General features: G+C 39.9%; 1 protein-coding gene across 4 annotated transcripts in view; it reads right to left on the reverse strand.

The window, feature by feature from the left end:
* Positions 1–1,302: 1,302 nt before the first annotated feature.
* LOC143217574 (uncharacterized) overlaps positions 1,303–16,010 on the reverse strand; it is a 285,200-nt gene continuing 270,492 nt past the window's right edge. For all 4 annotated transcript variants that reach the window (XM_076442010.1, XM_076441988.1, XM_076441999.1 and 1 more), the window contains 6 exons: positions 14,819–14,917; positions 14,505–14,657; positions 13,994–14,132; positions 13,355–13,670; positions 12,786–12,915; positions 1,303–11,960 (listed from right to left, as the gene is read on the reverse strand). In XM_076442010.1, the coding sequence (XP_076298125.1) occupies positions 11,399–11,960; positions 12,786–12,915; positions 13,355–13,670; positions 13,994–14,132; positions 14,505–14,657; positions 14,819–14,917 (1,399 nt within the window). In that variant the 3' untranslated portion in view covers positions 1,303–11,398. The remainder of the gene's footprint in view (positions 11,961–12,785; positions 12,916–13,354; positions 13,671–13,993; positions 14,133–14,504; positions 14,658–14,818; positions 14,918–16,010) is intronic.

Genomic DNA, 16,010 nt, shown 5'->3' on the forward strand with positions numbered 1-16,010 from the left:
AGCGTTGAATCGACGAGGCTCCGTAACATTTTACCTACCGGTACTTACTCGCGACTGCTTATTAGTCATTATAAATAAAAGATAAACAAATCTAAGATTTTCTTACTGAATTCTTCAACAGCATTTGTAAAAATATAAATTACCTTGAGTAACGCGCGATCTAACAACCTCCTTTCAGATTATTATTTAACCCTCAGTTACTCGCACTCCACTTTCTACAGAATTGTTTACATGGAGAATTTTATAAAATTATTTTAATGCAAAAGAAATATTTGCTACCGTAGTCGACAGCTTTTATTAGGCTTGAATCATCGACCCTTCGCACTCGGTGCTATTTGAACTCGAAAATTAAGCATTTCTTTCGACCTAGAATAATTCCATTCTACATACATTAATTTTTTCCTTTGTATATAATACCTCGTACAATACTTAAATGTTTGGGAATCGATTAGATACGTATTTAATCGTGTGAACAATATTTTCGAGTTTCCACTCGAGTGATATGGGTGAAAAAGTTTTGACATTGCAAGTACTCTATGCGAGTGATTAAAAGTTAAAAGGAAATGATCGAGTGTCTTATAAGTTTAGCGCAGACATTGAAAAATTGATTAACAGATCTCCAGCAGCTAAAGTGTTAAGTCGATTATAAATAGACAGTGGATCTCTATGCAAAATAAAATGTTTCTACCAGTATTGCAACAAACTGGAATGAAATGGAAATTGAAAAACATTAGTAGAATTTATCGAGATACTCTTGTACAATTTTCAACCTATTAAACACATCAAGAAAGACAATCAATTTCCATTTTGAAAAATTTCACAAACAGTAACAAACATTAGAAGAATCTAGAAATACTCTTGTACAATTTTCGACAGTTATTACCGTTTTAAATTACACCTACTAACAGTGGCGGCTCGAGTCAAGTGGAGGCCCTAAGCGGTAAAAATTTTGGGGCCCTCAAACTCAAGTTAGAAATGGAAGTTGCAAGAAAACTCTCATAAACTTATTAACAAAAAAGAAAAGTAATGAAAAATTCCATACCGTTACACATTAAATTTTATTTAAAAATTCATAGTTTAAAATTCGGGGCCCTATATATATTATCCCGGGGCCCCACGCGGCCGCTTAGTCCGCTTACCGTTAGATCCGCCACTGCCTACTAACTTTTCTTCAGAATGCATCAAATCAGCTGTTCAATTATAAATTCAGCTACAGCAAACGATCTACATATGTGTATTTAATAAAAAATATCGAGGTAATCGGTTACTCTCAAAAGGGGACAAAGTTGATTTATCCAGACGTTCTTCTTGTATTTGTATTTTTTATTAGTATATATTTACACACAAGATACCGTGTCGAAACCGAGTCATCTTGGTATTGCATTAATAATGAAAGACAAACGCAGTAAGATAAAAACAAACGAACAAATGATACAAAAGGTGATGATGCTTTCAGTATTGTATCGTTATATGTACTAATGTCACATTATCATAATCATTTATTATTAGCAATTCTTTTCTTCATTCACTATAATTAAGTGGGCAGAAATTGACGAACTCGCACTTACACGATATAACAAAGTCTTCCCCGCTTGTCAACGCTGAGTTACAAATATTCGTTGTAACTCTCTCTCTCTCTCTTTCTCACGCTCTCTTTCTCTCTCTCACACGCACACACATGCACACAAACACACACAGCTTCCCATAGTTTCTTTGTGTCTGTCTCCGTGTATATATTTTCTATTCCCCCTCCCAAATATTTTTCCTCCAGACACACATTGATCATTTTCGCGAAGCTCATTACACAACACATCGAATAAAACATGTCTCGTATATGCGCCGACGGCTCGAATCAATAATACACATCTCGGGGGGGAAAGTAAACACACTAACGAACATACCTAGGGTGCGTTCCGTTTCACGCATAATGCGCATACACTGTATAGTGTAGTATAAGAGTCTCTATGCATACACTATACAGTGTATGCGCTTGAAGCGTGAAACGGAACGCACCCCTAATGAAATCACGATTAGAACTTACTCTCTCCATCGATTTTTTTTTCCTTTGTTATCTCAAACATGCAAAAAACTGCTCTGTTACTACTTAAGAGGTGTACCTATAAATATACGTACCACATATATATATATGCAAGTGAAAACGGTTCCGTACACGCATATATACATATATATTTATACGTACACACACGTGTTTATTTATTACATTTTGTACATGCCACTATACGAACTATACCGATATTATAACATGGATGTTTAATAGAGTAGAACTCGACAATCACGAAAAAACCATACGAGAAAATTTACAAATTTTTCGGTTATACAATTATTACTCGTTTATTCGGTAGTAGCGGTGCGGAGGTGGTGGGGGGAACGAACATCGTCGATCGGACATTTCGCGACGTAGAATGATACTCGCTGCTCGCGTTTCATGGTTTTTCCTCTACGATCTAAGGGGAATTTCAACGACGTGCTACAAACAGGAAATTGTTCGTTACTCATGATTGTCCTATCGAGGATACTCTTCGTTAAAAAAAAAAGAAGAAAAAATCGATGTACTGTGGTTGGATCAATCCGGAGAACGATTTCGGATCGCGCGACAAGGGGAGGGGGAAAAGGGACGGTCGCGGCAATTGGCAACGATATTGCCATGTATGCATCATTTACTATCTAACTGAACTAGATAGATATCTAATCACGTCGTTAATTCGATAATTAGTTGCACGTTGCCCTAACACAATATACGCTAAGAGCATTCCACGCTGAAACCTGAAAGAGTGTCCTCCCTCTTTCCTTTCGTACCTATTACAAATTTAGACCTTTCCGACCATCGTTCCTCGTTATTTCCGTTACAATCCCGGACTAGAAAAGCGCCACTGCCGTTTTTCGCTCGCAGAATTCCGACCGGTCGAGTCGAGTAACATTATAACGTATCGTTACAGTGTTTCTCGACAAATGTCCTAAATGTCGGGCCTTTCGTTGGCCCAGAAACTACCCCCGCTACCGCCGAAGTATACTGTGAAGCTCGAGAGGCCTCGGTCGCCGAGGTGTGAAACATAATACTTCTTTATTTAATTATTCTAATGAAAAATTCCGACCTGGAATACGTCCATTCCACGTGATGTTTTATCAATTTTATGGATACGAAATTGGTGATATCTTGCAGAGGATGCCTCGTACAATACTGTAAACGATATTTTGAATAATGCTACAATTTTTATCTTATCTTCAAATTTTTCTAATGTTCTCACTGTAATTGAAATTACACCCTCTGTAATTTTTGTTAACGTTGGTAACTAGTTTCGTGCATCGGTGCATCAGAAAAATGCAATTGCGCTTTCTTTTTAAATGGAAGCCGGTTAAATGGATGCAGTTTCTTCTGCTCTACATAAAAGTACTAACTCATTCGTTAGGAAGTTGTGGAAGCTAAAAGTTCTCGTTATAAAGTACGTCATGTTCCATTATAATTCAGAGAACTTTTAGCTTCGATAACTTCCTAACGAATACGTTTACGGCATAAGTATGTTAGTACTTTTTTGTAGAGTACAAGAAACTGTTTTCATTAGCAAAATGCCACGAATATGTTGGTCAAAGTCCCATTCAAAGAATAATGAAAGACGAAGAAGTTTTGTTATTCGATTAGTTATGTTTCTACGTTCGGCAGTAGTCGAAGAATAGTATCGCTGACCGATCATTGTCCCTGGCCGGACCCGTGTTTCGGACAATTATCGAGACACCACTGTATTATTTCCGGCTTCGCTTACAACGTCGTTCGAATTGATCGAGCTGGAACATCTCCTCGTTTAAGCTAGCCAGCTCCTTTTTCTTCCGCGGTTCCTTTCAAGATAGCATACTTGACAGTACTTGTTTTACTTATGTTAGGCGTTGTCGGGTCGCGTGCACGCAAACGCGATCGGTTTACGTAGATATTTAGTCGATCCTAACGCATGTAATTTGATCCCACTGTATACAATAGTGAACACAACTGAAACCTCGACGGACTGTACAACCCTGATGCAAGAAATTCGTAAGAACAAGAAAGAACGTTCTCACGAGTTTTCTCGCGCTTGCAAATTCTTTGCGACAAGCGATGTTGTTCGCGCCGTTGGATTGGTTGCGGAAAAACTGTTTAAACGGAAATTTACGACTCCAGCATAGATGAACTTTTTGAAATAACTACTTTAATGCGAAAGAAATATTTGTTAGTGTAGATGGCGCCTTTGTTTATGCTTGAAACTCTAATTTCATGTTTTTAATTAAATGTTAAAATAAATATGCAGCGACTTCCGCTAATATTCAGACACTCTTCCAAAAATGAATATTTTTTGATATTGGACCACACGATTTGAACTTTCTTGAGAAGTTATAGAGCAATTAGTTTACTATGTGTTGTGGGAAGAAATTTTGAAAGAATTGCAAGTTGTCGGAGTTGCAGAGAAAATACTGAAATATTTTGCAAACTTTTTCTGCGGACTAGTATGGAAAATTTAGGAAACGCGTTTCGTAGATCTGTATCGATTAAACATATTCTCAAAACTTCATCGAAATTTTAATAATGGTCACAATTGCAGTTTTTCACGATTTAAGGCCTCCAATTGCAATAAATCGTCTTTCATGTAAATCTACACAAATCTACAAAACGTATTTTTTTAAATTTCTATACACATATAAGCCTAAATAAAGAAGTTTTCTGCAATTCCGACCAATTACAATTTTTTAACAAATGTCTCTTCACATCACGTAGTAAACTGATTGCTGTAACTTCTCAAAAAAGTTCAAATCGGATGATCCAATACTAAAAAGGTTATCATTCCCTTCAGACCGTCCGAATATTAATGGGAATCACTGCATTTTTCCTTTCTTTTCTCGTATCTTTCAAAATAACGGAGATACTTTCCATATTTCAATGTTAGGTATGGAGTAATTCGAAAAATTGTCCATTAAATAATCTGACGAGGAATTTAACACTTTCCGTTTCTTTCCACTTTCTACCAATAATTTTGCGAAGCGTTTCAACTAAAAAATGTAGTTTTGAGCTCACAAGAAATTTGAAGCGCAGCAATAAAGTAACTTTTCATCTTTCTACACAATCGGTCAATAATTTTGCGAAGCGTTCCAATTGAAAAATGCAGTTTCAAGCTGACAAGAAATTCAGAACTCGTTTCCAGTAACTTTTCGTCTTTTTCCACTTTCAACCAATAATTTTGCGAAGCGTTCCGATAGAAAATTGCAGTTTTTCTCGCAACACGATTCACTCGACGCGACTACACATTTTCGACAGTACAAGAGCGTAGGTAAAGAAGTGCTCGATGCTCCGTGTAATGGAGCTACGTTGTTCAAACGGCTGTTTTCTCCCTCTAATTACGTCTAAATGGATACCCTATAATTAACTCGTTTTTTTCTTTCCGCTTCTCTGCGTGGGTTTCTTAATACCGTAAAATCGTACATGTATAATATGTATATATGTATATGAAGTTAATGTGGTTCACTCTCGCTGGACACTCGAATCCTCTTCGTTCTAGGTTTTGCGTCTGGTTTTCCGTTTCCTTCACTCTCGTTCGTTCTCATTCTCACACTCATCTATCCGGACGCACACACGTGTCGTTTAATGATAGTTATTACACAACGATTTGATATTCTTGTTCTCTATAGCTCTGTTGTATTCGTGTACGTATGTGTATTCACGTGGGTTGTGTGTATGTCGGTTGCCTTACACACTATTAATCGTTAAGCGTTAGATTCTTTATTCTGACTATAATCGAATGAAGATCTTCCGCGAACAGCTCTTTCTCTCTCGCCCCAACAACACCTGCGAATTTTTAATCATTTGGTCAACCAAGCTTATCAACACAAACCCGCGAGAGATGCACAACTCGAAAATTTCGATCTCGTTTCGATTCATCCGTTAACTGTTCTAAGTCGTTCTAGCGCGGGTTCGTCTTTCGTCCAATTTCGCATTTAGCACCTGCAACACAAAATACTTAAAGATATTTGCCTCGGGCTGGTCTTAATTGCTGATCGGTGGACTGCGGATCTTTACGCGAAATCGGAACACTCTGTGCATCGATCGTGGAAAAAGCAGGTTAAAGTAAAAATTCATTTCGCACCTTAGTGGTTCTGTTACATTGAAAACGACGATACTAGACTGCAAATCTTTACGCGAAATCAAAATATTTTGCGTCAATCGTGGAAAGCTGGAGTTAAATTAAAAATATTGAAAACAACATTACTAGGCTGCGGATATCTGTACGCAAAATCAGAATATTCTGTGTCAATCGTGGAAAGCAGGAGTTAAATTAACCCTTTGCACTCGGAGCTACTTTAACTCGAAAATTAAACATTTCTTCCGAACTAGAATGATTCCATTCCATTAGATGATTGCATAAGTTCGTGTACAATTTTAAAGATCGGTTAAAGACGGGTTAAATTGAAATTGAAAAATGGTTAAATATTCTACAATTAGAAAAGAATGGTGACTATATGTATAATTGATTAATAAAGTTGTACTCTTTAAAATTTAACCATTGAATTTTATTTTCAAATCGGGCACGAACTTATGCAATCATCTAATATATTAATTTATTTCTTTGTATGAATATGAAATTGATATAATACCTCGTACAATATTTAAATGTTTACTAATTGATTAGATAACAACATATTTGATGATCTTTAGTGGCACTCTGACTTAATGATTTCAATAGAGGAGAAATCGTATATCGACATCATCAATTAAAAATATTTTTCAACAGTTTTCAACTTCATTCAATTTTACTATAAACGCATAAACATCCGCAGTCTAAACGTTACGATATTCTTTGACATTTCTCATAATTTACTGCTTTATATTTCAGCCAGCCATTTTTGTTCAAAAGTGCATAAAAAATCCGCAGTCCACCGATCAGACTCGAATGTATTCATTTTTGTATTAATTTCCCCGAGAAGAAATGTTTACCGAATTTTTACGAAGTTTTTTTTAATACTTTCAAGTCTTTAAGTACTTCATTTGCACACTCGACACGCATCCTTTCTCTATTGCTACTTCCTTTATATCCTAGCTTTTGACAATGCGATTACTTATGCTGGTTTAACGACGAAATCTAATTTCGGGTACCTAAACATGTAAAGTTTCCCAGTACCAATGGAAGAGCTCTCGATTCGCGGCGGAAAATTTCATCGAAACACGTTTACAAAAGTTGCTTCTGTCCTTTAAATGTAGTTTTTTTTCGAGATGATTGAATAAACACAAGCGCTGTGTGTGAAGTTGTGATCGAAAAGCACGCAGCAGTTACGTAGCTCGTAGCGTGTACGAAGAGGTGATGTGGAAATCTTGCAAAATGAAAATAGTGATCATTGAAAATGTTTTTCAACTACGAAACGAAGATTTTCGTACGTCGCTTTTATTCTCGAATGAGTCGATCGTTTGGCATCGTTAGATTTACAGGTTGCCTTTCTGTAAACGATTTTCGAGAGAAAATTCAGGCTGATTTACCGATGTGGATATTCGTGAATTTCTAAAGTGATGTTTTGGCCGCATTGTTCGTCGCGATGAGTGATGAATTGAAGTGCGTTTTGTGAAGGGATGACAGCAGCGTAGGGGATGACGATGATCGTATACAAACATGAAAAATGTGTTACGTATCGCGATATAAGTGGTCGTCCTTACGAATGGGAAGGCTTTTTAAATAAAATCCTACGATGACGCGTTACTTCAGTCTTCTCACTTGAATCTTGTGTTTTCTTTTGTTCCTCGCGCGCGGACACGACCCGGAATCGTTGTGAGCAACGATGTTGCTCCTCGATTGACGACCTGAGCGACAAGTTAACCCTTTGCACTCGGAAACTAAACATTTCTTCTACATTTATGCACATTAAACTGATGCAATTTACTCATACAATACTAAAACGTTTAGTAATCAATTTGATATAAAATAAATGAATAACGTAAGAATTTCCATTCTATATTTTGTTCATTTTACGCATATTAAACTGATGCAATTTACTCAGTCAATACTAAAATGTTTAGTAATCTAATAGATATAAAATAATTTAATAACGTAAGAATGGTTTTACTGATACAGCAACGTTTAGCAGTTTAGCCTCAGAGTCGCCACTCGAGTGCTAAGGGTTAAACGACGAAGGTCGCTCGTTGATCTTGAGCCGAAAGGGATGACTTGGCACCCCACTAATGCTAGGAGGTCCTCTAGAGGAAGGGTGTTATACGATCATGCTGGAAGAGGAGGTTTTTCGGTTTAATAGCCTCAATTTTACCCACACTAATATTTGGACATTCCTAAAAAGACGACAACTTCAGATTGTATATTCCACTATTAAAAAAGTTATCGCTCTTTCTGGAGCGTACGAATATTAACGGGAATCACTGTAGTTCGCTGTTAACACTTTACCTACCGGAAGCCTATTAAAGGATTTTCAAGAATTGTGCTGTACCGTAAATTGTACTGTAAATCTCTCTTACATCGCAATCTTAAATGAAACAATTGGATGGCTTGTTGGTTCACAATGAAAATTGCTGTTGCCACTGAAGATTCCTCATTAAAAAGAGGAATCACCGGTCGATAATGTGTTGACAGAAATCCAATTCCATCCAAACGAGTGGAAGGTCGATCAAGACCTCCTCGCTGTTAGTGGGTGGTCATGATAATGATGTAGAAGAACGAAGATGGCAGGGTTAACCGAAAAAGAACTTCCTCTCTGAATGCATTGAATGCGAGTCGGTTTGTTCGTTTCTAGATTACTTAATTAAGGCTACCAGAGACGTAGTCCGGCGTTGTTGCCTATTCGGCTCAGCGACGAAATGCTCGAAGACCATGTTAGAGGGAAGTCTACCGAAATCGCGTCGCGGGAACCAACGTTTCGTTTCGATAGAAACCGAGATGTTGAAAAACGGGGGAGTGTACAATGTGTGACACTAACGTGGCTACGAGCTCTCGAGTATCGTCCTCGGCGAGTGAAACTTTCATTGACCTCTGAACATGAGCGGGGACGCGTCGCTAATGCACGGTACGCAAAACGGCTTTTCTCTTCAAATCCTTCGCAATATGCTAAGGGGCAGTGGGTCGCCAAGAATCTTTGATCTTGATTTGCGTGTTTAATTGTTTTTCCTTGATCGGTGCGAAGATGATCTACGGTTGGATCAGCGGACAACAGCGAGTGCGGTCTTTAAACGGAAACAAGTCGCCAACCGGTTTTCGACCAAGTCAACTGAAGGACACCGGAGAAATTGGTTTCCGACTCTGTTGATAAGGGTGGACGGGTGATCCCGGAAATTTCGGGTACCGGAAGTCGATCTTTACGCATTTACGGCTTCTAAAAATGTTCAAACAAAGCTAAAATTTAAAATACTACAGAATTTAATACGATTTTTACTTAGTTTACTCTTTCTTCGATCATTATTGGTAGATTGTGGATCTCTGTGCAGTTATGGCTTCTAAGAATGTTCAAACAAAGCTAAAGTTTAAGATTCCACAGCATTTAATACGATTTGTACTTATTTTACTCTTTCTTCGATCATTATTGATAGACTGCGGTCCTTTACGCATTTATGTTTTCTTTTCTTGACGTAGATTTGGAAAATTTCGTTTCATTTACATGAAATACGAAAGCATTTAAAAATCTGAAGAATGCGTATATAAAATCCGACCCGAGGCTCGGGCACCCGTCCATCCCTACTATTGATTTCCAGAGATTAATCTTGTAGCGGGGAGAAAAACAGGGGAAACAAGGCAAATCCACGGTGCTCGTCGTAAAATTCTTGGGTTTCTCCCCTCTGTCGGGCTTAATTAAAGTCTGTACAATCCTTATCCGTAATAATAGAATTATAATAATATGTTATTCTCTGCGTAATTATTATCTGACGAGTAGAGCTTTCGTTAATCGTAATTATAATCTTGCGACAATAGCGAGAGCGATAATCATACCAAGACAGAGAAAAGAATAATGATTAATAGTAATGAAAATCATTATTAGCAATCGTTTACATCTTAATATCGGAGAGATCTACGTAAGACAGTGGTAGATTAATATCACAATAAGACTAATCAGGCCTCGTGAAACTGGGGCGTACACGCTTTTCGTTTCATCATCCTTCGTATCACCCCTCCCCCCTTCTATTTCGATCCTATCCCCCGACGATCAAAAGTTTATATTTATCTCATTGCATGAATCCCTCTCAATCGTAATTCAGACTTCAGACAATTCGATTTAGCTAGCAGGAATAGCGTAACTGGGGAGGAATCGTTGTTGGAAATACATTCAATCCTTTTCCCTTTCTCGTTTCATGCAGTCGTGTTCGCGGGATGGGATCTGATCGGTGGATCGCGACGACGATGACGATCTTGTCTGTGCCTAAAAAGTGCTAACGTATCGTCGTCGACGATGCAACAAATCCCGATCCCTCTTCGACGACTCTCGAGACCGCTAAGTTTGTAAATCCTTGCTAAATATCTCGGAGGATAAGGGACGAACTTCAGGGGAACGAAATTCCTATCTTTCTCACACTCTCTCTCTCTCTCGTGCATTCTTTCTTTCTCTCCCTCTCGTTCTCTCTTGCGCGCGCGTTGTCTCTTTCTCTACGTTACTTTCGACCGACTACGATTGGTGCATAACACGTCGTTACGATTACCTGAGTGACAATATCGGGGTGGCCGCGCTCGTAGACGGTCCGTCTCGTTTCCGACGAGCGAACAGGAACGACGACCATTTGTCTCGGATACACGTGGAATCGTTTTGGTCGCGCGCCACCCGCTCATCAGATCATTTTGGCCTCATGGCTCGATGCATAATGCCGAGAGACTAGCAACACGTTATTTGCTTAGCCTTTGCGGCGTCCTCGATAAACGATCGGGCCGATCCAGCCAGCCAATTCTACATGCCGCGATAAATATCCTCTCTCTTTTTACCCCGAAAGTAAAATACATCTCTCACTCTTCGCGTACACCGACGACTATCACGCGAGAACATTCTTCGTGATCCACGATGAAAATCCTGGCGCGCGCGGAGCTAATTTGGTCTTTCGTGGCCGACCGGTCGATCGCGTCGATGCATTATTGTCGTGATCAAAATCGACCGTCGCGCCGTGTCTACTGCGAACAACTATCCTCGCGCGTCCTCTTCGCCGCGGAAGAGCACGCCAGAATAGTTGTCTGTCTCTCTCGCTCTCGTTCTCTGTGTGAGGAAATGTACGAGTGTGTTCCTCTCTGATTACCTTCTTTCTTTTACGCGTATTTTTTCCCCCTTCTTCTATGTTTTTCTTTTCTCTCTCGTCTTATTCCGTTTCGCCGCGGTTGTACGCGAGAGAGGACGAGTTCGATCGCGACACGGTACGGCGCGAAAGCATCTAGAAGTGGCTAGCGCAGACCCGACTTCACAATATCGGCGGTAAAAACGTACCGGAATCGTCGAGATTCGGATCCAAACTCGCGACGATATCGCCGGTCGATGCGTGTCTCGAGGTAGTGGTCTGCGCGGTACTCGCGAGAGCATGGCTGCTCGCGCTTCCGTTCAGTTTGCTCTTCACCACCAGGCCGCCATTCTCCGTATTGTCGGCTGTGCTAATCCTCTGAACGTATTTACGGTCTCTGTAGAGTCGATACATCGTGAACGGTGGGTCCACCACTGTGGTAGCCCGTTGACGTGGAGCGCTCACGGTTACGCTGACTGCTTGAGCGTGTGCCGATTGTGATGACGTCTCTGATACTGTCGTCGTGTTCGCGTTCACGTTCGCGTTCGTGTTTGCATTCGTGTTCGCGTTCGTGTTCGTGTTTGTATTAGTGTTCGTGTTCACGTTCGCGTTTGCGTTCGCGTTCGTGTTCGCCGTCGACGAGGCCGTCGTCGAAGAAGAAGAGCTCACGCGCGAGGAGGATGTCGATTTCAACCACTCGTGACGTGCTGCCTCGCTGGGGGTCATACGCTTGTTGGGATCCCACCTGCGGCAAACAAGCATCGTTATTAATGATTAGAGGAGCAAGGGGATCTGGACTTTCTTCGAGTGCTACATATTAAGGGAGTAGACTCTTTTTTTTCAGGATTGCAAGGGTGCGGGATGCGCCTTCTCATTTCTCGATAATGATCGGTGTTTTCAGGAGTCAAAAGCGCTAGATAAAAGGTCAATCTGGGTCGCAATCGCCCTCAGAAGTCCTATTTTTACATTTACAAGGCGTAATTTGCATTATTCGGCATGCTGTATGCTCCTTAACGCTTTTCGGAGACCATATAGTTGAAGCATATTCTAACTGGGGACGGACAAGGGGTAATATATAGCAACCTAAGTGTATGGATTGAATGAAAATCTGTGGAAAAACGAAGTATGAAGCCGAACATTCTTGAAGCGGAGTTGACAATGTGATAAAAATGGTTGGAAAAGTCTAAGGTAGAGGAGAAGTGAATTTCTAAGTCATTAACTTCTGTTATTGAGGAGAGAATACAGTCATTAAGACGATAAGGATATATAAGCGGTACAGAACGACGGGAGGACCGCATAATATGGCATTAAATAAATTAATTAAATTTGAAATTTAGGGGCGACACTGCGGGCCTAGATTGATCTTTTATCTAGAGCTTTCGACTACTGAAAAGCCCATTGGCAATCCTGGAAAGGAGACTACCCCTTAAATGTTTCAGATATTATTAGATCGAGTCATGAATAACTTCCGATACGAACAACTGATTCTACCTAGCTGCATCGGAAGTTATTTGTGACTCGACCTAATAAAAACAGAACAAGACAGAACAGTAGTTAGGTGGAAACTTACTCGAGACATCTTTTGACAAAGTCCACGAAGAGGGTGTCGGTGCAATGAAGAGCTTTCGCCAGATTCCTACTGCCAACCCACCTCTTCAAGCCCTTGCTGTTTGTCACGCTTCGGGGACTTCCGTTCGGATCTGAAACCATAATTGCATTACTCAGTTTTGACATGTAATTAATTCGAAGGCTCTCATAGAAACGATAACTGTTTTAATGTTGGACCACACGATCTGCACTTTTCTCAGAATTTAGCAATTGGTTTACACGTTGTAAGAACAAATTTTTTCAAAAGTTCCAACTGGTCGGAAGTTGCAAAATACAGCTTCCAGTATTTTCTTTGTAATTCCGACAGCTTGCAATCTTTCCCAAAAAATTTTGTCACGTTAAGTTGCACAAACAAATCGTTCTAACTTCTGAGAAAAGAAAGAAAAATTGACAAGATACATATTTATTAGACTGTTCTGAATCTTAATCACGAGTCTGACACGATATTGCAAGGCAAGGGGTTAAACAAGTGAGCATCACGTAATTGCAGAGTGGATTCGTCTCGATTTGAATCTTTTCGAAAGCTCTTACCGAAGAAAAGCCTTCGACGTGACGCGTGATTGATGATGTAATTCGGTGGTGCGCCAAGTATCTCCATGATGCAGGCGAGCTGTTCGATTTCATCCTCGCCCGGGAACAATGGGCAGCCTGTGTACAGTTCAGCCAGAATACAGCCCAAACTCCACATATCGATCGGCGTGCCGTATGGAAGACCCAGAAGTACTTCTGGACTTCGGTAAAACCTGGACTGAAGGTATGTATAGACACGTTGGTGGCTGTAGCAAGAAGATCCGAAGTCTATGACCTTAATCGAGCTGCTTCCCCGCTGCTTCAGAAGCACATTTTCCTGTAACCGAACCAAACGAACCGGCCAATTAGCGAACAACAAGCATCAAACACCGCGGCATTTCCGAACGTTTCATACTTTGTTTCTCCGTTTCGCTTCGTTCGCGGTTTATCAGCAATTTATTCCTTATTATTTTATCACCAATTTATTTCACTGTTAATCGCGGCGATGTTTATTCCGTATAGAATTTTAACGATCTCCCGTTCGTTCCGCGAAAAATTCGTCCCCGGGGATATACCGTCATCGAGGAATCGTGAAAATGTAGTATTACGACCAGAAGCCATCGTTATTTCCCGAAGAGGACGAACGGTTTGTACACTTACCGGCTTCAAGTCGCAGTGGATGATGTTCTCCCGATACAACAGTTTCAGGCAGGTAATCAACGAGTTAGCGAACCGTCGTATCAGGCTCAAGCTAAATCCCTGGTAGTTGTTCCTTTTGATTAGTTCGTATAAATTCAAGCTGCAAGCGAAAGAGCGATCGTGAGTACGCGAATCTTGTCGGGTTTCGGCGTTCTTCGCGCGACAGAAACTTCCACACAAATTGTATGTAATTACTAGACTGCGGATTGTCTGCATTTGTGACAAAAATGGGTACGCACAACTAAAAACAGTGGACGTATTAAAAAGATTGAAGGCCACCAGTGTATTATTTTCACCCGAATAAGATAATTAAAAGAAGAATGAAATTTTTATTTGACTCCAGTGTCTTGCGATCAATGCAAACATTTCTTATTTTGCATAAAGCTCCGCAGTCTAGTATTTACTATTCTTAATTGTATGCATTTTCCAAAAGACATTTTATCTCGAGCTTATTTTAAATCGAGCGACATACCTCATCAACTCGAAAGTGATGCACAAGTGATTCCTGAAGTAGAAGTATTCTAGCATGTGTATCACATTGTGGTTCGCGTCCACGTCTTTCTTCCTCAGGTGTTCCAAGATCTGCACCTCGATGAGCGCCTGGTGATGGAATCTCGTTTTGTTCCTGCAAGGACACAAGCGAGTCGCGTCTTGTCATTTGAATGAAGGAACAAAGCGGGTAAACTGGTCGGCCGCGACAAAGCGTCTATAATTGAGCCGATCCGCGTCCCCTATCGTAATTTCGCGTGATTCACGGGGCCGAGAAATGCTCGGCCGTTCGCTCACCTGATAATCTTGATGGCGATGTACTGGCCCGCCTTGTGGTCCCACGCTCTGATCACCTGGCCGAAGCTTCCTTTGCCTATCACCTCCAGGATCTCGTATCTGGACATTCCAAACAGTACTTTCTCAATTTCTCGCAAGTTTCCTTCATAAAAAATTGAATCCAGACGAAATTATTTCTTCGGAACTATTTTAAAAACTCGAATTTTAGAAACTCGATTCAAAATCAAAGAACTTTCGATAGAAATGAGGTAGAGCGATGAAATTTTTTTTAAATTAAAGCTGAAACTTTGCAGAATATGGGATAATATTATGGAGATTGTGGTACGAACGTTTTTTAACCTTGAAAGAATTCGTTAAACTTGCACAATTTCAAGAAAACTGTGGTTTTTCCAATACCACGCGCGGAAAAAAACTTTTTTTAACATGCGACACATCATTTGCCGTAGATTTTTTCACGCTGATAAAAATCGTGTAAATTGAATCTCTAAACTTGATAAGGTTCCAGAGGCTACACTACTCCTAATGGTTTCCTTCCTTTCCGCGTAAATTGAGGAACGTGTGTAATTTAGTAACGTAACAATTATTTTGCATTACCGATATACACAGCACTATTTACCGGTGCCTCAAGAGTGCGAGTGCAATTTATAGACTGCGAATTTGACAATCGATAGAATTTTACAATCAACACAGAACTTCGTAAATGATGGGGAACATTTTTATTTTGCATAAAGATTCGCAGCAGCGGTCGAACTTCGATAACGTAAAATGTCTTCTGGTACTTCGCCAATTAGCAATCCGAACGTTTGTTAACATTTCTTAATAAATTCACGTTGAAATTTATGCGATTTTAGTTCTTCAGGTTTGTCCTAGAAGAATGTCAATTTGCATAAACGTTCACAGTCGGAGCTGCTTGATGAATATTCGATCTCTCTGACGTTCTCATCAAGGTGTGCTCAATTTTAATCGACGAATAAAGTTTTCTTTGAACGTGACATTTTATATCACTCGTTTCCGAGCAATTAGTTTTTGCTAACTTTACAGCCTGCACCAATCATTTTTCCGTCAGTTTATATACTAAGAAACAGAAGAGTAAGTATTTTATATCTTCCTCTTCTCATTTTTATGAAGCGGGAGACAGTTTCCAACGCGATTTTCTCCCTTTTGCTCTGTTCTCGTTGACAAGTACGATTAC

This window comes from Lasioglossum baleicum, chromosome 2 (genome assembly GCF_051020765.1).
Source record: "Lasioglossum baleicum chromosome 2, iyLasBale1, whole genome shotgun sequence".
NCBI classification, from domain to species: domain Eukaryota; kingdom Metazoa; phylum Arthropoda; class Insecta; order Hymenoptera; family Halictidae; genus Lasioglossum; species Lasioglossum baleicum.